The sequence below is a fragment of the Mytilus californianus genome, unplaced genomic scaffold (genome assembly GCF_021869535.1).
Source record: "Mytilus californianus isolate M0D057914Y unplaced genomic scaffold, xbMytCali1.0.p SCAF_5, whole genome shotgun sequence".
Lineage (NCBI taxonomy): Eukaryota > Metazoa > Mollusca > Bivalvia > Mytilida > Mytilidae > Mytilus > Mytilus californianus.
The window spans coordinates 9,641,953-9,663,376 of NW_026262701.1; the positions used below are offsets into that span (position 1 = coordinate 9,641,953).

Below are 21,424 nucleotides of genomic sequence, written 5' to 3' on the forward strand. Positions count from 1 at the left end.
ATTTGGGAGCTTTCATGGGGGAAATCCCCCGCAAATAGTGTAAGTTGGCAGGTATGAGTTTGCAAGCAACACCATGAGCAAGGTATAATTTAAATTGTTGATCAACATGGAATATTATAAAAGCTCTAATCAAAAATCATAATGCCGCATATTCCGAAATTGTATTTAAACTTAGTCACACCGGAAGTACCAACCGGATTTTTTAGCAAGCAAAAGTTACAAACTCACCAAATATATTGTATTTTATACAGTAGGGAAAACAAAGATAATTTACAGTTTCTTTCTACAAATCTCGAAGAGACAGTGTTGTCAGCTGAGGCACAACAAACTGAATTGTATACAATCAGACAGTACAGTATCTAATTGAATCATGGTGACGAAGGTAAATAATTATTCTCTTGTTCTGTACGTATTTTCTTCCGTTTAGGAACATTAATATGATTAAGGAATTTCTTGTAGAACATTGATTTGTTTACACGTGAACACTTAACACAGGTTAACTGTAAGTCCTCATATAAATATGAAAACAGGACCTACGTGTCATACACAATTTAGACATGTATCATGTGTATACACTTCAAATTTGATAAATAAAAAACGCACAGTGGTATCAGGTTGTTCCAGCTCCTTAACCTAAACCAATCCGGCCCCATAATTTAAAAAGGAATACCTACATGTACTATAAAAATCTGAGAGTTTCATGAACTATTTGATCATTGTTGATTTAGGGCAAGTAGAAATTTTGCAAATGAAAAAGCTGTGTAAATTTTGCTGATGATCAGAAAAATATCTTGAAACATTATTGATGAATTCTGTTTATAGGGACATGCGGCACTGGGCTTCGTCAGTGTCGCAAATTCCAAATTTTTTATATCATCTGGTGACAAAATAAGGGTGCTGGCGATATATCTGGCACCAACAGTTTTCCATGTCAAATTTTATTTTTTCTGACTGCAACGTTAATTAAAACGATGTTAGGGCATTTTCTGGTATATTTGTGGTATGTTAGCATGTGTCGATCTTTTATATAGGTAAACGGATTATCAAAGAGTGATCATCGACATGGTGATCATGGTGATAGTGTGAAATGAAGATGAATAGAAGGTTACATTTAAAGTAATGAGCGCTCGCTGATTTATAAAGGTTAATTCAAAATGTGTTCCCTTGTTCTATTTTAAGACCTAAGGTCATGACTAAGTAACTAACTGAAATCCACTCTTAGACTGGTTACTCCTCAAAACTTGATCATGTTTATGAACAGGGAAGTGAAAAAAGCGCCTCGGTCAAGGTTAAAATAGTTATCCTCATTTGGCTTTAGTTCCACATTTTCAGATAACAGTGTCAGTGAGCCTGTAAGTTTTTTTCTTTCACAGAAAGGAAGAAAAAATATCAAATAACTGGGCCATACATTTTGTACATCAATATGGGTAGAGAAATCAAGACTCTAACTGGCTGTAAGTTTTCCCAATTGGTGACAATATATATAGCAGCTGGCGATTTTTCTGGCTCCAACTTTTTTGGAGCCAGTAGCCCCTGGGTTAGTGACTCTTTATGGCATGTATGGAAAATACTCTGCAAATCATCATGATAAACAAGATTCCTTAATTTGAGTATTTTTTATTGATTTTTCAAAAAGGACAGTGTTTGTGCATCAGCTTTGGGATTAGATTGTGTGTAACCAATTGTTATCACACCAGTTGAAGTTAAATCACAAAAATACTGAACTCTGAGGAAAATTCAAAACAGAAAGTCCCTCATCAAATGCCAAAATCAAAAGCACAAACACATCAAACGAATGAAAAGACTGCCAAGATGAAAGTCATATGAAAAATTGCTGATTAATGTTGATTGTACTAACTTCTTTAATACATGCGTGGGATGTATATGTTTTTATTAAAATTAGATGTATACCTCAGATTACTATCATGACTATAATGATTTAGTAGTCTCAATAGTCTGGATAATTTCTTACAATGTCACATTATGTGTAAATTTATAATCAACATACACTCTATTATATACTATATATATATACAGGTATACTTCATATTTATCATCCCTACTCCTGCATTAAACATGTTAGAGGTGATAAAATGATTTTAATTTAAATATTTGACATTAAAAAAATAATTTTATTTTGATATTTCAAAGCTCAAATTCATCTACTGATATACTGCACATGTGCAGATGTTTGATACAGTATTGTACTATTCAGCGGCTCTTTTCACAAACAATCTTAAGAGTAAAAATACTCGTAAAGTCTTGCACATTTCAGTATAACTTACGATCGATTTTAATCGTAAGATTTTATGTGAAAAGAGTCGCTGAAGTCTCATCCTTGACAAGCAACATCACAACAAGGAGATGAGTTTATGCCTGACAGTCAATAACAGTTGTGGCAGTGCTAATTCATTTTTTTTTTCATTTTAGCCTTTATCATTGATTCAATAAGGTACCCGTAACCACAGGAATAATTATGTTTTTCTGATTTTGCTATTCAAAGCAGAAAGGCAGTTCTCCATATTAAATTCAAGCTAATCCTGACATCTGCTGAGGGTATTCCAGGCTTTACAAAATTTTTTGAAAGAATACATCCACATGTCATGCATGTACCAATATATATACAATGGCAATTTTGTAGTTTGGTATTTGATACTGTCCTACATCTCCTAGGCCTGGATTCTTTCTTATTCTGATATTTATCTTCTTGTGTCTAATGTGTCAGGAACCTGAAGATGTAAAGTGAAGTGTTTGGTAGATGAAACATTTTAACATGTTCAAATAAAGGTGTTAATTTTTAAACAGCATCCACTAAATGGAAATGTTTAACACATGATTATGATGACAGTCTTCCTGTCCTTTTAAAATGCATCAGTTGTCCAGACTTCTCTTTTATATTTATGACTATGTACATGTATATCATGTATATACGTATTACAAATTATATAGTCTATCTGACTGTCAAGTTAGTGTACCACATGTATAGTGTACTTGTAGAATTTGTGGTTGTGTTATCAGCTTGGACATGTTTAAATGGTGTTTAAGGTACAAGTTATTTTTGCACAATTGTCAATAACAGAATATAAAAATAAGAAGATGTTGTATGATTGCCAATGAGACAACTCTCCATAAGAGACCAAATGACACAGAAATTAACAACTATAGGTCACCGTACGGCCTTCAACAATGAGTAAAACCCATACCACATAGTCAGCTATAAAAGGCTCTGAAATGACAAATGTAAAACAATTTGTTTGTGCAAGGCAAAAGCCACATTGATTTATAAATGCGAAAATCCCTACCCATTCATAAATTTCATATGAAAATCACAACCCATTTATATATATTTCCCAGCTATCATGGCATCTGATTTCAATGAGATGGTAACCACATGGGATCTGACATTCTGTCATTCATATTATGAGATAAAAAGATCAGAACACAGTTTTTACAGACAACTTAATGTTCAGGAGATGAACATACATGACCCATGCATTGATATATTACCACATAATTACTTCTGTGAAATTGCACCCCATTGATATATTTGAAATTCCAAAAAAGTTACCCACACCAGGGTCTTTGTATACCTTTATATAGGAAGACAATCCATGGCAAAATTAAAAAAACAATTTTAGCCCTTGTGTTGCCCTAGATAACTCAGGCACAATAAATTATAATTATAATTTTTAAAATTTTAGGTAGATTTTGATTTGCATATTTTCACCACAGTTTAATTCAAAGACAATTAGATGATAGTTTTGTTTTACTTTTGTAGATATGTAGTTAACTAAGTGTTGAAAGTAAACAGTATAGACTTGAAGATGGCAGATCCTCAATATGATAAAACTATGATAAAGAAAGGATATGTCAGGGTAAAGGGACGAATACCTATAGGCAAGGTATGTTAGATTAAAGGGTTGCTTTGTCCGAAGCCAAATTTCATACATTTTTTAGGAAGAAGGTAGCATTACCTAAATGCCAAATACAGAGGTAGATTTAGGGGGAGGGGCGGTGCCAGCCCCCCTTATAGAGCTTCATTTATGGTTAATCCAGACTTTGCCGGGTTCCATTGCAAATTTTGTCTTGTTTGTGGTTCAAAATCCTGGATCCGCATCTGAAATGTGTAAGGGTAATTGGTTTTTTTTTTTCTAGAAGCATGTTATATGAGGGTAAAAGGCAGATTTTTATTGTCTCGCCTTGACAGAGTCAAAAAGCGAGACATAGGTATGCTGTTTCCGGTGTCGGCGATGGCGATGGTGACAGCGTCAACAATGTATTAGTTTGTGATTAGGTCTAGTTAATGGTGAACCACAAGTGATAGGTCAATGATAGTTGGTATGCAGTTGTATTAGCATTGGCACATCTCATTACCATGGAGATTATTTGGCCCCGCCCCCTTAGTCAAGGTCTATTGACTTTGAAACTTTTCATAGTTTACATGTATTAGTTTGTGATTAGGTCAATTTATGGGGAACCACTAGTGGTAAGTCAATGATATTTGGTATGCAGTTGTATAAGCATTGGCATATCTCATTTCCATGGAGATTATTTGGCTCCGTCCCCTTAGTCATGGTCTGTAGACTTTGAAAATTTTGCTAAGTTAACATGTATTAGTTTTTGATTAGGTCAGTTCAAGGGGAACCATTAGTGGTAGGCCAATGTTAATTGGTGCTCAGTTGTATAAGCATTAGCACACCTCATTTCCATGGAGAATATTTGGCCCAGTCCCCTCAGTCATGGTCTATTGACTTTGAAACTTTTGCTTAGTTTACATGTATTAGTTTGTGATTAGATCAGTTTAAGATGAACTGCTAATGTTAAGTCAATGATATTTGGTATGCAAATTTATTGGTATTTGCAAGTATCATTTCCATGGAGATTATATAGCCCCACCCCTGATCATGGTTCATTGACTTTGAAACTTTCACATAGTTTACAAGTTAATGTTTGTGCTTAGGTTTGTTTAAAGGGAACAACTTATGATAAGTCAATGGTATTTGGTATGCAGTTGAATTAGCATTGGCACATCTCATTCCATGGAGATTGTTTAGCCATGTACCTTCAGTCATGGTTCATCGACTTTGAATATTTGCATAACTTACATGTACATGTTAAAGTATTGCTATTTTAATTTCAACATTTGCATTATCAAATTACAAAAAGGTGAGACATATCTCTGTGATAACAGTTTATGAAACTTATAGTGTAGATTTATATCAGCAATGTTTTGAACGAGTTCGAAAATCAGTGCTGATTAACTATTTTTAAAATAGTTATGCCCCTTGGAAACATTAGTTATATGGAAAATTGCACTGTTAGCGGTCTCATGCGTGCAATTCTTGCCAGATGTTTATGAAACTTATATTGTAGGTTTATATCAGCAATGTCTCTGACAAGTTCGAAAGTCAGTGGCGATCAACTATTTATAAAAGAGTTATGCCCCTTGGAAACTTTGGAAACCTTGGAAAATTGCATTGTTAGCTCTCTGATGTCATGGATGTGTATAATTCCAGCCAGATTTTTATGAAACTTGCATTGTAGGTTTATACCAGCAATGTCTCAGAGTTCGAAAATCAGTGCAGATCAACTATTTTCAAAAGAGTTATGCCCCTTGGAAATATAAATGACATGGAAATTTGCATTTTAAGTGCTCTCACATACATGTTCAATTTTTGCCAGATTTTTATCAAATTCATATCAAAGGTATATAACAGCAATGTCTTGGACAAGTTTGAAAATAAGTGCCGATCAAATATTTTTAATGAGTTTCCCTTGGAAATATTAGATATATTGGAAATTGCTCTCAAAGTTTCAACTCTTTAGTAAGATGATTTAAAAAACTTTTAAAGAAACAAAATTTTTTTCAGTAATTGCCCTTGGACAGAACAGATAAAATATGTGCGATGCGAGGGACATTGGAACTCTCTTCTTTTATTTAGCTTAAGTTATAAAGGTTTGTTAGGGTGAAGAATTGTATTTTAGCTCACCTGATCACCCAAAGTTTAGTGTGAACTATTGCCATCACTTTGCATAGATCTGTTGTTTGTCATATTCTAACTTTTACAAAAAATACAGAAATCTATAAATTAAGCTTAAAGGGCATTATCTGTCAAATTCATGTTCATCGATTTGACTCAAATTCTCATATTTGATTTATAACATACTAACACGTGTATCCAAATTACAATAAGTCTGAAATAAACAATTAACAATGCATAGACTCGATAATATATCTCGGCATTTTGTGTGTATTTTAGTCAAGACACCATCTAATTAACCATCGATGCCTACGGTCACATAACCCGATATAAACATACACATAAATATAAATAGATAGCGACCTCGTGCAATTGGACTTTTCTAGGTGTATTTGATTTCATGTTATAGGTTAAAAAAATAAGTTAATCATTGTTTTTACCTGTATCAGAATGATTTTTTGTGGATCGAATCAGTCAACGAAATGGTTCACCTTTGTACCATTTCAATGTTGACATTCTTTTCCTTTTAATGGTTAAACACAACTTATACATGCGTAACCAATCTCTAGCTAATAGGTTGAATAAAAGGTCACATGAATACGGATTCAATGAGGTAGAATTATTCACTTGCAAGTGAATAATTCATCAGCGATGTTTCTTAGCTTATTTTGACAAAATTGAACTAAACTGGCTGCTAAAAGCTGATTATTATTTCACTATTTCACTTTCATTAATGATTGAACAAAAAAATAAATTATATTTTATTTTTTTTTATATCTCACGTAGCTAATGCCCCTTTAAGAAAACAAGTAAGGGAATTTGATATTGACATTGCTTTGTTGCTTTGTTTAGTTTTCATCTCAAAAATTGTTTATTCACATTGTTTCAGTATATTATCATTTTCATGCTGTTCTTGATAATGTCTATAAAATGTTGTATACTTTAAATACAGCACTGTAATACACAATAAGTCATCAATATATTATACCTGTATTTTTTAATTTATTGCTAATTTTTTTTTAGTCCTGGAAGAAAAAATTGTTAGTGTTATATGGTCCATCCAGTAATGGAGCCTCACGACTGGTCAAATATTCAGGAGAGCAGGCATTTGCAGAGGACGAGCCTTCATCACAGATTCCACTCAAAGATGTTGGTAGTGCTTTGAGATGTAAAATGTCCGAAGGATCTCATGGAGATGGCATTACTTTACATATGTCTGATCGCAGCATTAAACAGTTCCTTTGTGATACAGGTTACTATATATTCCACATCAGTTTTTATATGAATAAAACTTTTTATAACTCACCATCGGATAGATTACCTCAAAGTAACTTATATAAACATGATAAAGGTTATACTGCAGATATGAATAAATTCATTTGTGATAGAATAGGTAGGAATAGAGCCATTATTTGTTTTTGATTTTCAACTTATTCAAAGACCAAAAATGTGGCCTTTCTTGTCTTTCTCTTTATTTTAAGTACTTGACAAATCCTAAATCAGTAAATGAGATAGAACATTTTTTATTAATAAATTAAATTTCATATCATTACAGAACTTGACATAATCATTATAATTGCTTTATACCAACACGAACAAGTAGTCATGTAGTAGAGAGTGTGACATTATATTATATTATACTTCACGTAAAAATGCCATATTTTGATTGGCTAATACGAGGGTGTTAATTTACTCTATCACATTACTGAGCGGGTGACAATTTTTTTGAATGTCACCCTCTCGTCCAGACCAATCAAAAATCGATAATTTAAAGGACAATGAATTGAAATTACATCAAGTTATTAAAGACAATGCTTAAGTTCTACATTTTGGCTCAGATTCTATTATTTGACTGTCAAAATAAAAAAATAAAACATCTTGTTTCACTTCTAATCCCCGTAACGTTGTTATGTATGTGACGTCATAGAAATTACTTTTGAATAAAATTCATCCGTAAAAGACAATAATGATAGGACATTCATTATAATAAATTGATTAACACATAGCTGAATGGGTGATAGAGCAGATTAGTTCCCCTCAAAAAAGCATTGTCAACCTTGGCTTCGCCGCGGTTGACAATGTTTTCTCGGGTACCAATCTGCTCTATCACCCTCTCAGCTATGTGTTATTTATATGATATTCCATATATTTATATATGTATTTTTTAAGAAATTGTATTTTGATGTTTTACAAAAAATAAAACAAAGCATAAATGTAGCTAGTTTCTGCATTTAATACCTAGGAATTTCTTTTAAGATGTATTTACTTCTACATATATATAAAAAATTCCATTCAAGGATGTATAGATATATATATATATACAGAGGAGGAAATCAAAAGACATGTTTCTGTGTCAAATTTACTTTTTTCTGAAAATTTTTATCTACCTAGAAAAGTTTTACTTTCAAGTTATTGAACAGAGTACATTAGCAAAACTTTAATGATTACAGAATCAGAATCTACAGATTGGTTGAGCGTCATACAGACAGAATTGACCAGAAATGATAATCTGCCTTCTGGTCAGTATATATATTTATTTCAACATACAAATGTACATCAATCTTCAACAATTGTTTCTTTTCTTCTGAAAATCTGTACGATTACAGAAATGAAAAAAAAACTAACAGTAAACTAGTATAAAAAAAACTACCCAATTTAGCTGTGTATAGTATGCAGTTGTGTATAATACACACCCCTTTTCATCCCTCTGAAATCGTGAAAAAAAAGTTAAAAAACATTTTTATACGACCGCAAAAAATTTTTTGGGATCGTATAATGGTATGATGTCGTCGTCTTAGGAAGACACATTGGTTTCCGGACAATTACTTTAGTTTAAGTAAATGGATCTCTATGAAATTTTTTAAGAAGGTTCAATACCACAAAAGGAAGGTTGGGATTGATTTTGGGGATGACGGTCCCAACCGTTTAGGAATTAGGGGCCCAAAAGGGGCCCAAAACAAGCATTTTTCTAGTTTCAGGATAATAACTTGTGTATAAGTATTTCGATTGCTCTGAAATTGTACCACAATGTTAAATACCACAAGTAGAAGGTTGGGATTCATTTTAGGGGTTTTGGGGCCAACAGTTTAGGAATTAAGGGCCAAAAAGGGGCCAAAAACAAGCATTTTTCTAGTTTCCAGACAATAACTTGTGTGTATGTGTATGGATCTCTCTGACATTGTACCACAAGGTTCCATATAACAAAGGGAAGGCTGTGATTGAGTTTGGGGTTAATTGCCCCAAACATGTAGGAATTGGGGGCCATAAAAGGGCCAAAAACAAGCATTTTTCTAGTTTCCAGACAATAACTTGTGTTTAAGTGTATGGATCTCTCTGAAATTGTACTTCAATTTTTATACTACAAAGGAAAGGCTGGAATTGAGTTTTGGGGTTATTGCTCCAAGGGGGGGTTTCAAAAAGTTGGGGGGGGGGGATTTTTTTTTCCAATTTTTTAAAGGGATTCATATTTCAAAATTTTTCAAATTTCGATTTTTTTGAAAAGTTTCAAGAAGAAATCTTCAATTGCACAATATTGCGCAATAGATTTGTAAGATCTTTGACAACATTTATTTTGTGTCAGAAACCTATGTTATGTCAAAAATTTGATCACAATCCAATTCAGACAGTATCAAGCTTGAATATTATGTCCAAATTTGCCCAAACTCTTCAGGGTTCGACCTCTGCGGTCGTATCAGGCTGCGCTCAGGGAAGCATTTTATTAAATGGAAGAAATACAAAAAAGAAAAAAAATTTAAAGAAAAAACGAAAATTTAAAAAAACTCTAGTTCACTGTAAAAAGCCTTAAATAGGGAACAATTAAACCATGTTTTTATTTAAGTCTGTTGAAAGATAAAAATAATATATACGATTGATTGTTCAATCAAATTGTTTAATTAAATAATATTAAAGTCATAAACAATAAAATGGTAGAGCTTTCATCATGTAATTAACATTTATTAATTCTATAAAAGTAAAGTTATTAATTAGTTATCCCTTTTGAAATCAATGTTTGTCTAATCTTATCCAAGCTCATGCACTGTTAAAATATTATAATAGAAATAACTGGAATGTTATGGAACAAAAGAAATTAGACCTCAAACATTTTCTAAATTGATTAGCAGTAATTAAAATTTATTAACTCTTTAATCCAATATTTTCATTTCATTGGTCATGTTGATTTAGAGCACTGCCTGAGGTTATTAGTCCCCTACTGACGGGGACTTTAGGTTTGCACTCCATCTGTCTGTCAGTCTGGCAAATCAGTTTTCCAGACTTTTTTTCTTCAGGCTTGAAGATATTGATTTGATATTTGTACATTGATTCATCTTGACAAGTTACAGGTCAAGTTCATTTATCACGATTTTAGCTTTTCTCTTTGTTCAGTTAAAGCCCCTTTCCCTAGAATTAAATTTTTGATGAAATACTTATTAATTAGTAGATTTCTGTTGAAAGGGAAATAACTCATTTTTTAAAAGATAAAAATGACATTTTGGATTTTTTTCCTTTTCTTTGGTAAATTGTTTGAAGAATTTAGTGGTAGGTTTGTTTGTCATTCTTGAAGATATTGATTTGATAATTAGTATATAGTTTTATCATGACAAGTTACAGATCAAGTTGGAATTTTGTTCCAGTCTGATAATTTTGTGCAGAGTTATGGTCTGTGGACATAGAAAATTCACTTAAATAATCAGTTTTCAACAGTTTTTTCGTCATGCTTGAAGATTTTGACTTGATATTTTTATGTAGTTTACACCATGACAAGTTATAGATCAAGTTAGAATTTCGTTCCATTAGAACGAATTTGTAACCGGTAGGGGACTATGTATTGCCATGCAATACTCACAGAATGCTTGTTATATTGAACACCTGTCAAAAGTTGACATGATTAAACACCCATACTTAATCCCTAATTTCATTTTAAGCTCTCTCAAGAAGGATGTCACACCAGTATTTTGAATATTCAATAATGAATGAAAAAAACGTTATTAAAAAAATTACGAATAAAAAAACGTCTTGAATATATACAATAAAGAAGAAAGAAAAAAAAACGATATTAATAAAAAGAAAAAAAAAAGAAAAAACCATCTATAGTTGTATATAATATGCACCCCTTCTACCAACTACATTTTTGGGGTAAAAATGTGCGTACTATACACGACTAAATATGGTTTATGAAGTAAAATAGTATCAAAACAACTATATGAAGTAAAATAGTATCAAAACAACTATATGATGTAAAATAGTATCAAAACAACTATATGAAGTAAAATAGTATCAAAACAACTATATGATGTAAAATCGTATCAAAACAGCTATATGAAGTAAAATAGTATCAAAACAACTGTAAAATAGTATCAGATATTAAAATGGCTTCAAATTTATTGTTTTGTTGTTCAGGTATTTTTGTATAGAAATTGTTAAAAGAGCTTTTTTAACTATTTACACCACTACCTGTACTAAATGTACTTTCAATACATGTGCAATTAGTATAATTTTGCTAAGTATTGATATATTTTAAATCTAAAAAAAACTCCTGAAAAAACATGTGCTAAAGTCTTTAAGAATCAATGAAAGAATTATTTTCAAGGAATTTTATGTTTAATATTTAGATATATGTTTTTATGATTAGAACAGAAGATATCTAGAAATTTAGAACATTTTAGGTAGACATTATTCAGACCAATTAATTTCAGGGAATAAAAAGACAAATGGGTACTCTCTTGTTTTCTTGCTATTCACAAAACAAAGTAAATGTGATAAATTCAATAATATCCAGTCTGATTATCTCCCCTTAATTGGCTGTGTGTATATATATATATATATATATACATACTAGGCGGTGTTGTCTTAGAAGTATGAAGTGAAAAGTACAGGTTCCAGCCCCGGTCGGGGAGGCAGTAAAGAATCAAATCTACTCTTCACATTGTTAGGTTGATTTTCTAGGCACTTTATATATATATAAAGATATATACAGATATATATAATATATATGTGCCAAAAATTTCACCCATGATAAAACACAGATTCTTTGATCCATAAATAATACAGAAATACTAATACATGTATATTTTTTTTTATTTCTTTACAAAAAGAATGAAATGTTTCAGTCATGTGAATTTCTCAAGCAAAAGGATAAGTTCTAACGTTTGTATGAAAATGAACATAATTAACTGTTACTTAACTCAATCTATTGCAACTTATTATTGTTTCATTGAATCAAACTGTTAAGCTAGTTTGAAATTGTACCAAACTTCTCTAGGAGAGCTGTAGTCATGTCACCAATGTTAGCAGTGCAAGTACAAAAAGAAAACATCCTTACAATCCTGCCATGATTGATACAGGCTGACAAAAAGTATATATTTTGGAAGTATAGTTAAAACTTATCATTTCAACTTGCAAAATTATAAAGAAGATTAATATTTATACAACAAACAACAAAGCAATAGTTTGAGATACAATATTATGACATCTAAATGATAATCTACATTTCAGGTATGTTCCGAGTCTTTCTTTTACCCTGTGCCACATTAAATGACAGTGGAGAATGTATATTATATGTGACTTCTGATTGTGTATATATTTATGATAACGAACAGAAAAGTAGACAAATAACTGCATGTGATATCACTCATATACGAAGATATGGCGCTGATGGTAAAAGGAAGCAATTTCTTATAGAAGCTGGCAGGTAAATACTATATTTTAGAACACTGAATGATTACTTTGGGTTGAAACTATACACCATATTTATAGGGTGTAGAAAATACTGATCAAGAAAAATGTAAAATTTCCTGATCTGCTAGCTATAGGCAAAACAATTTCCTCCTCTAGACTGTTGTATGTTAATAAAAATTTTAAAAAAATACGCTAACTTTACTTGATAAATGAACAGGATAACTGCCTGTCCAGTTAAAATCAGAAATATCATTTGTGATGTCAAAACCGACATATTTGATAAAAAATGGTTATCTTACATATATTTTTTGTTATTTATGTTTTATAAAACACCATTACCCCAATATACATTGGACCAACATCAATACCTGCTTACAACACAATTATCCTGGTTAATAGTGGTCATATCTTAATCTAAATTTTGATCTTTGATAATTTCTGTTTAATTTATTCACAATTTTTTTAGACTCCAGACTGTTTAGAACTTTACCATGTTGATATGTTGTATAGATACCTGTCAATTGTTGAAGATTGTAAGTTGCCCTTGATGTTGTCATTTCTGTTGTTTTGTTGTTGTCTCATTGATGTATACCCAACATCTCTTTACATGGTCTAGCCTGCAACATTATGCCACAGAAGAGACACATAACAATCCTTCATTCTGTCGGGGTTGGTGTCAGTCACCATTAAGGTTCTGTCTAGCTGTGATTAAAGTTTTTGTTGACATCAGTAATTTGTCATACCTTCATGAAATTTCATGAAAGTTGGACTGAAGCTATATTATTATCAAAAGACAGTATCCAGAGTAAAATTTTGAATTTCTTAATTTTTTGGTATTTTACTGATGAATGGACTTAGTATATTTAGCAGTTAACATTTAGATACAGTCTAATGTTAAAGTTTTTAGACATCAATAACTTTTTCAAGCATAGAGTTTTATGAAACTTTAGCAGAAGCTTTTTATGCCCCGGCCGTAGCGGAGGGGGCATTAAGTTTTACCCTTGTCCGTCTGTACATAGGTACTTGAGTACATACGTCCCAAAATTGGTTTCCTTTCTCTAACTTTAGTTTGCCTCAACCAAATGTTATGAAACTTATACACATTGCTTATAACCACAAAACACAGATCAAGATTGAATTTTGGTGGCGTCACTTTTACCGTTCTAGAGTTATGCCCTTTACAAATGGAAAAATTGCTGAATTTTTCGTTTCCGTTCTCTAACTTTAGTTGCCTCAACCAAATGTTATGAAACTTATACACAATGCTTATTACCACAAAACACAGGTCATGTTTGAATTTTGGTGGCGTCACTTGTACTGTTCTAGAGTTATGCTCCTTTACAAATTGAAAAATTGCTGAACTTTTCGTTTCCGTTCCCTTACTTTAGTTTGCCTAACCTAATGTTATGAAACCTATGCACAATGCTTATTACCACAAAACTCAGATCAAGTACGAATTTGGGTAGCGTCACTTTTACCTTTTCTAAGTTATGTCCCTTTATAGCGTTATATGCAAGCGGGGGTATTATCTTTGTCCCATGGACACATTCCCCATTTATTGTTTTATACCTCTAAAACTTAAACAATAAGAAAAAAAAATGACATAGTTTAAAATAATCAGCAGGTATGAGCCCATATCCCCTGTGAAGATCCTAACTAACACACAATAATATCCCCAGCCATTGTTCATCACTGTATCTTAGGCTATAATTTTGAAAACTATAAAAGACAGAGTGAAACAGCAAATATAGTCAGCAAGACAAGATCAAACATAGTTTTAATACTTTATTGATTGAATGTTACATACCAATATCATACCTGTCAACCTATGACAATGAAAATGCAGGTGATGACCTTCATAAAAGAATGAAATCTCAGGTCATAACGCGTACGAAATTTTTCAAGCTGAATATCAGTATTTAGGGGACATTTTTCTTATAATTTATATCAAAGTTTCCAAAACATGCCCACATGGTTAAGTAATTTAAAATTGTACATTTTATTATTTCATTGCACTTGGAGGTTATTGATAGATTTGTGTTACATTGCCTTTATTCCTGTTCATATTCAGTCTGTGGCATACAATGTGCCACTTTGTGTTTTTTTTTGCATACATTTGTGCAGCTTTTAAGCAGTGAAACATTTAAGAGGTTGATATTAGAGTATAATAAAATAAAGTTAAACAATTAAAGGAGGTATAGATGAAAAAAGTAATTTTCAAATTTTTTTTTTTAATTGTTCTAAGGTAAAACAATAAGTAAAAGTATTATTCTGATATGTTTTTGCGTTCAATTCATTTTAGATTTAATCTTTTTACAAAAAAAACTCATAAGTTTAAGGAGTATATTGTGAATTGACAAAAAAGGGGAAGTAACTCAAGTTGTTTTTAAAACAACTTTGAAATACACAAATTATTTACGACCTAAAGCTAAGGTAATTGGTGTTAATTAACAGTGTGTTTGACACCAAAGCTGTCAAGTGAAGCCATGCACTGAAATGGGTCACTTGAGCTGAGTTTACACAGCTAGTTGAACTTCTTGTCCAGGAAGAATTACGAATTTGCCGGTATTTTAAAGAAATCAGTTTATATCTAATCAGTCTCAAGGCTTAGGAATCCGGGTGAAAACGGATTATTTTCCGAATTCCCAGGTTATTTGGTCACCCAGTGGGTGTTCTGGGTGACCCCTCAGAATTGTGAAAATCTCGAGTCCAGGATCCGGGTCAGTTGACAGGTATGCAATATGTCACATTGATAATATGTTTGATGCTAATTTATTGAAGTTTTCTCTTACAGTAAGAATCCTACTGGAGAAGGAATCTATTTATTCAGAACAGTTTTTCACCAAGAAATTCATGATCAAATAGAAGATGCTGCTGAAAGAATAAAGAAAAAGTCTTCAGGACGACAAAGAACTGTTCCTAGTATTCCTGCAAGTATGTCTATATATATCGCCAGCATTTAACTGTGATAGATCTCTGGCAATGGTTGCTACATGAGGTTTTTTATATGCCCCAGCCGTAGCAGAGGGGCATTAAGTGTGACCCTTGTCCGTCATGTCTGTACGTCCCCAAAATTGGTTTCTGTTCTCTAACTTTAGTTTGCCTCAACCAAATGTTATAAAACTTATACACAATGCTTATTACCACAAAACACGGATCAAGTTCGAAATTGGGTGGCGTCATTTTTAACTCTCATAAGTTATACCCCTTTATAAACAGAAAAATTGCTGATTTTTTTGTTTCCATTCTCTAACTTTAGTTTGCCTCAACCAAATGTTATGAAACTTATACACAATGCTTACTACCAAAAAACCCAGATCAAGTTTGAAATTGGGTGGCGTCACTTTTACTGTTCTTGAGTTATGCTCCTTTATAAATGGAAAAATTGCTAAATCTGTCGTTTCTGTTCTCTAACTTTAGTTTGCCTCAACCAAATGTTATGAAACGTGGAAGTTGACTCATGCATATTTACAAGAGGGGGCATCTGTGGCCCATAGACACTTTCTTCATTTATTTACAGGTTAAGTTAATACTTTTTTTTTGAGAGACTCTATGATGAATGGAAATATTATCATTCAAATGAAGAAAAAAAACCTCTTGTTTTTAAAGACAAGAATACCTCTCCTGCTTGGAGTATATTTTAGAGTACATAGATTTCAAAAATTGGTTCCATTTCATGGCATTCGTTTAGTTCTCCCTTCAACAAATGATTGACAATTGGCAACATGGCAAACTTTGGCAAAGCCTAGTGCAATAGTGCAATCCTGCAAATGATTGCAATTATTTGTGAATTTTATCAAAATATATGTCTATGTTTTTCAATACTGTAAATTCAGAAGTTATTGCGAGGTTTTTATTATTGCAAATGGGTGAGTATCGCAATAATAAGAACTCCCATTCTGATATCTGATACATATATCTGTTTGCAGATTTTCTTGAAATCGCAATAATTAATCTCGCATTTTTGCCTTTTCTTCAATAATCGCAATAATAAATGCACTCAATAATTTCTGAACTTACAGTAGTATATTCTTGGCTGAGCCTCTAGTTGATATATATTTTTTTTTATTTCAGAGCAGCCCATTTATGTGAACCAGAAACCTTAAAGATGCATCTGATAATTGATCAAACCCTTGTAGGCCTTCACAGACATTCCTGTTGGAATTTGCTCAAGATATTGAAGTGGCGATTTTGTTGTTAGGACTATTTCACTATATGGGATAGCCCTTAGTCATGTTTACATTTTGTTGTTAGGACTATTTCACTATATGGGATAGCCCTTAGTCATGTTTACAAGCATTTTTGAAAGTATATTTTTATATTATAAAAAAATGGTGTAATCTGTGCTTTAGCACAATCAGTGGGACTTCTTTGATTTTTCATGTTTTTATGTAAATCTGTTGTATGCAAAGGCTTATATTTGTACTGGAACTCAGGGTCCTTGTTCAAACTATTCTCATATTTGTTACAGTAGAATGTTCTAATGTAGTAGAATGTTCTAATGTTGTGGTTATTATTTATTATATTTTTGATACAACATAAAATTTGAATGACATAACTTTTTTTGGGAAAAGATTGAAGTTATGCAATCAAAACCCTTTTGTTGATGGCTTGATAGTTATCAATTTTCCAAACTGTATCACTGCTTTAGAGATAAAAAAAAACATAGTGTATTTAGCACAACGTTCTATGCATAGTATTCAGCAACATTTCAAGAAATTATCAATTAGATATATACTCAGATATTCAAGTTACAAAATTATGTCTATGTGTATAACTGTACTCATCAAGAGTTTCATAAATTTTGCACGATGTATGAATTTAGTATCTGTTCTAAAAATATCAATGATGTCATTGTTAAAGTAATATTCACAAAATTTGGGTTATCTTCCTTTGTCCATAATTGCAGTCGAACCAACTACAACAATGGACTCCAATTCATAGTATTACCTTTCAATGCTTAATACAATGGAATATTTAATTTTTAGTTTGCACCGCAAAATTAAAGCAATCTTTACCCTTCAATGCTCACAAGCACTTTAATTATGTTTATTTTTGAAAATGTGTGTATTGTAGTGTGTAAAGTTCAGTTACATTTTCTCTGACAATCTTCATTAACAAATTCGTAATTAGTAAAAATCATTCAAGATATAGCCAACAGTGCTGAAATTAGCCTTAAACACTAAGATTTAATCAATCAATCAATCAGAAAATGGTTAATGCTACCTTCTATAAAAGTAAAGGCTGCTTTGTGTCCAATGGTCAATACTATAGAGTCATTGTCATGTTAAGTTTTATACTAACAACAACCAAGATAAAAATAGTCTTATATAACACATTCCTTAACTCCGGCAAACAGGATTTTTCATTCATTTAGTTTATTGTATCATGGGGTAAAATAAAGTCCGTAATAAAACTGAAAATGTAACATAAAAAATGAAAGGTTTTCCATATTTATCATTAAAAAATGCTATATACCTGAAGTAATTGGGACACTTTTAAATACAAGTACAGTACCTGTCAATGGAGTTACAATAGGTTATATAAATGACTAATCATATACCACTGATGTTTTTTTTATGAGATATATGCATGCTTTTTTTATCTAAGAATATATATCAGCTGTGTAAATTTTACTTTTTTTTTCAAGAAGTATTGCCAATTTATCAAAGCAATTTTCCATATGTAAAAATGTTTTGACAGGAAAAATATTACCTGCTAATATATTTATATATTTTATCACTTCTAGTTCATTGTAAAGGAGTAGGTCCAGTAAGACCACTTTTTGGCCCCAAAATATAGCAGTTTTACAAAATTGTTAAAATGTAAATTTTCAGCTATTTATTGGAAAGAAGAATACTTCTGTTACATAAATATGGGCTGTTTTTGACAATACAATGCACATGTATCGGGTACTAGCATCATTAACTCATGCTAAATTACTGAAATCTTCAAAATTATAGCATTTTGGTTAATTTTTAGACAGTTTCCGTCTTAAATGGAAGTGGCCGCATTTGTGTTCATTCTTAATATTTAAATGTCAGTTGTATTTGATGATAATACATAACATATATAAAGGTTGAGAATGAACACGGATGCGGCCACTTTCATTTTTGACAAAAACCATCTCAAAAGTGACATATTATGGCATATTTGATAGATTTTTCATAGTTAAGCTTGAATTTGAGCGTCTTTAATGACTAAATCAGTTCAAATCTTTCACATAAACTAATTGAATCGACTGAAGAAGACACTTAAGTGTTTAAAAAGTGTCCAGAATCTTTCATCAGATGAACCTGAATTTTGAGGCCAAAATCGGCCCTTACCGGACCTACTCCTTTTGTATAATTAGTGAGCAATAGCTGATAGTACATCTTGTTACTTCTTTATGGATCTTGGGAGGAATCATAATGCAAATACTGCAAAATTATAGAAATACACAAATTTTACACTCCAAAAAAAACCCAGTATGGTACAGTTTTTATATCAGTGTCTCAACGTTGTTTCAAGGGGATACATGTGACAAGTTTTAACAAAGTCATAGTGACTGGGGTGGGGGGGGGTCAAATAGCTGCCAATCAAAAGAAGAATGATTTGATGGTTGTTGTGTCTCCTCTTTTAGTATGTTGTTAAACAGTATGTTAATATGCATAATATTTATAAGAGATTTCACATGTTCAGATCTATTTATGTCTGAGGTTCTGTCATATGATGAATTATTTTGAAATTTTTGTTGGTATATCTTGGTTCGATAATGTTAAATAATGTTAGTGATTCCTAATTGGGCATTAGTAATACATTTCAATTATATAGGGTTAGTTGTAATAAAAATAATTAAATTCAAATGTATAAATTGCTCTATCATCAGAAAGTAAGTACAATGTAGTTTTCTAAATGTTCCAAGTTTCCAGTCTCGTCATGGCTATAACTAAGTCCTGAATTCAGGATAAGATGATGGGATGTAACAACACATTTATTGTTAAGTCTTGCATGTTTTATTTTAATCTTCAGAGACGTGTTCATATTGAATTAATGTTGAAAGCATTTATGAAATACTATTATTGCTATTGTATTTATTCAATAGGACAGGTGAACTTGCAAAAGTTTAAATACCTGGTCAAGATAGAGATGGCACTGTGAAAAACTTTCATTGGGTTCGCAATAAGAGTGCATGAAAAGGAAATATTGTCATCCACTGTGTTATATTTAAGTGAAGAGATTTCTTTTTAAGATTTTAAGAGAAGGGACCAAAAACTTCTCTTCTAATTTAAAAGATAGATACATGTAAACTGTTGTTTTAAGCTTAGTTTGGGGTTTTACAGTAACTATAGTATATTGTAAATTCAGAAATGAATGCATGTTTATTATTGCAGATCACTGATACTGGTTACAATGCAATATCTAATTGAAGTTTTTAATTGGATGAACTAATTAGTTAAAAAGAGGAGTTTCTATGTTTGTAAAGCCCTAATTTCATTTGCTGTTTTGGTTTGCAATCATATATTTGCATTGTACTTTTTGTTTACAAGTCTTCCTAAAGATTTACAAACACTATGCAACATTGTAGGTGATTTTATTTATTATTTTGCTTGCTTGCATGATACAGATAAAGCTATTCATATTTTAGTAGCAATCAGTACTGCTAATCATTAATATAGAAAAGTTGAGTGATACAGGCCTCTTTGAGCCTTTATTTTTTAATTTTAATAAATAGTTTTGGTTTTTTTTCTTGGTTTATTAATAACGCATGGATTTATTTATTTATCAGTTCTTAAATCAATAGATAAGTCTATATGCATATAACACAACACATCTCATCAGTTTTATTGAATTATACTTTTCACATACACAGCTACTGTGAATTGACAGTGTTTCTGTAGGCATATTCATTCTCTCATTTGGCATAAAATTAAATGTTTGACACAAAAATATAGAGAAAAATCTCCCTTTTTTCCTCTCACTATATATCTGTCAGTCAGTTGTTTTTGTGATCTTTTACTTTAGCTTTGTTTTAATAAAAAGGCTGCAGAAAGTAGATTGCATAAGGAACATGTCCGTCCATATGGTCTTTATTATATCAATATATAAATTTCTTTCCATCAGTAAATTTTCTATTTCTTCATAAGGTGAACATTGATCGTAACAACTTAGTTTTGTGACAGAAAAAAAACAAATGTACTGCCATAAGAGTGTAAAAATTATGTATCACAGTGCTACTATAAATAACCAGTTCTTATCTTTGGAATAGCCTTGCTGTGTCATAGACATTTACCCTACATTCTTTATTCATGTTAATAACATTATTTATAGAATAAATAATCTGAGAATTCCAATATCGAAAAAAATATTCAACTAGTGACAGAACAAAATATTACTTCAGGAATATGCATAGTGCATGAGTTAATTATCAGTGTTGTTTGGTTATAATTTGAATATTTTCAAAGTATGCAATCTTGGATTAGTTTTTCATTTTATTACATTGACTTTTACCAGAAATAAGGTGGAAAATTCAAGGAAATATAACTCTTTTACACATTCTTACTTTGTTTTGATGCAACTTCATTGACAATGTCTTGACAACAGCCATTGTTGTATGATGTCAGAATAGTGAAATTATTGGTTTTTATTTTGTAATTTCAATGTAATAAATGTGGGTACATATAAGTCTGTAAGTACATTTGTATTTGTACAAAGTTGGCAATTTCATTTAATGAACTGATGGGTGTTTAACATCAAGTGGGTAAACTTTGAACTAAATGCAGGTCTAG

At 31.4% G+C, this 21,424-nt stretch overlaps 1 protein-coding gene across 1 annotated transcript; it reads left to right on the forward strand.

Moving 5' to 3' along the window:
* Window positions 1-186: 186 nt before the first annotated feature.
* LOC127700583 (docking protein 4-like) lies at window positions 187-19,715 on the forward strand. Its single transcript, XM_052204133.1, has 7 exons — window positions 187-382; window positions 3,779-3,902; window positions 7,005-7,233; window positions 8,432-8,500; window positions 12,474-12,669; window positions 15,451-15,590; window positions 16,731-19,715. Exons 2-7 carry the CDS (start codon window positions 3,825-3,827, stop codon window positions 16,760-16,762), a joined length of 744 nt encoding a protein of 247 aa, XP_052060093.1. The 5' UTR covers window positions 187-382; window positions 3,779-3,824; the 3' UTR covers window positions 16,763-19,715.
* Window positions 19,716-21,424: the final 1,709 nt, after the last annotated feature.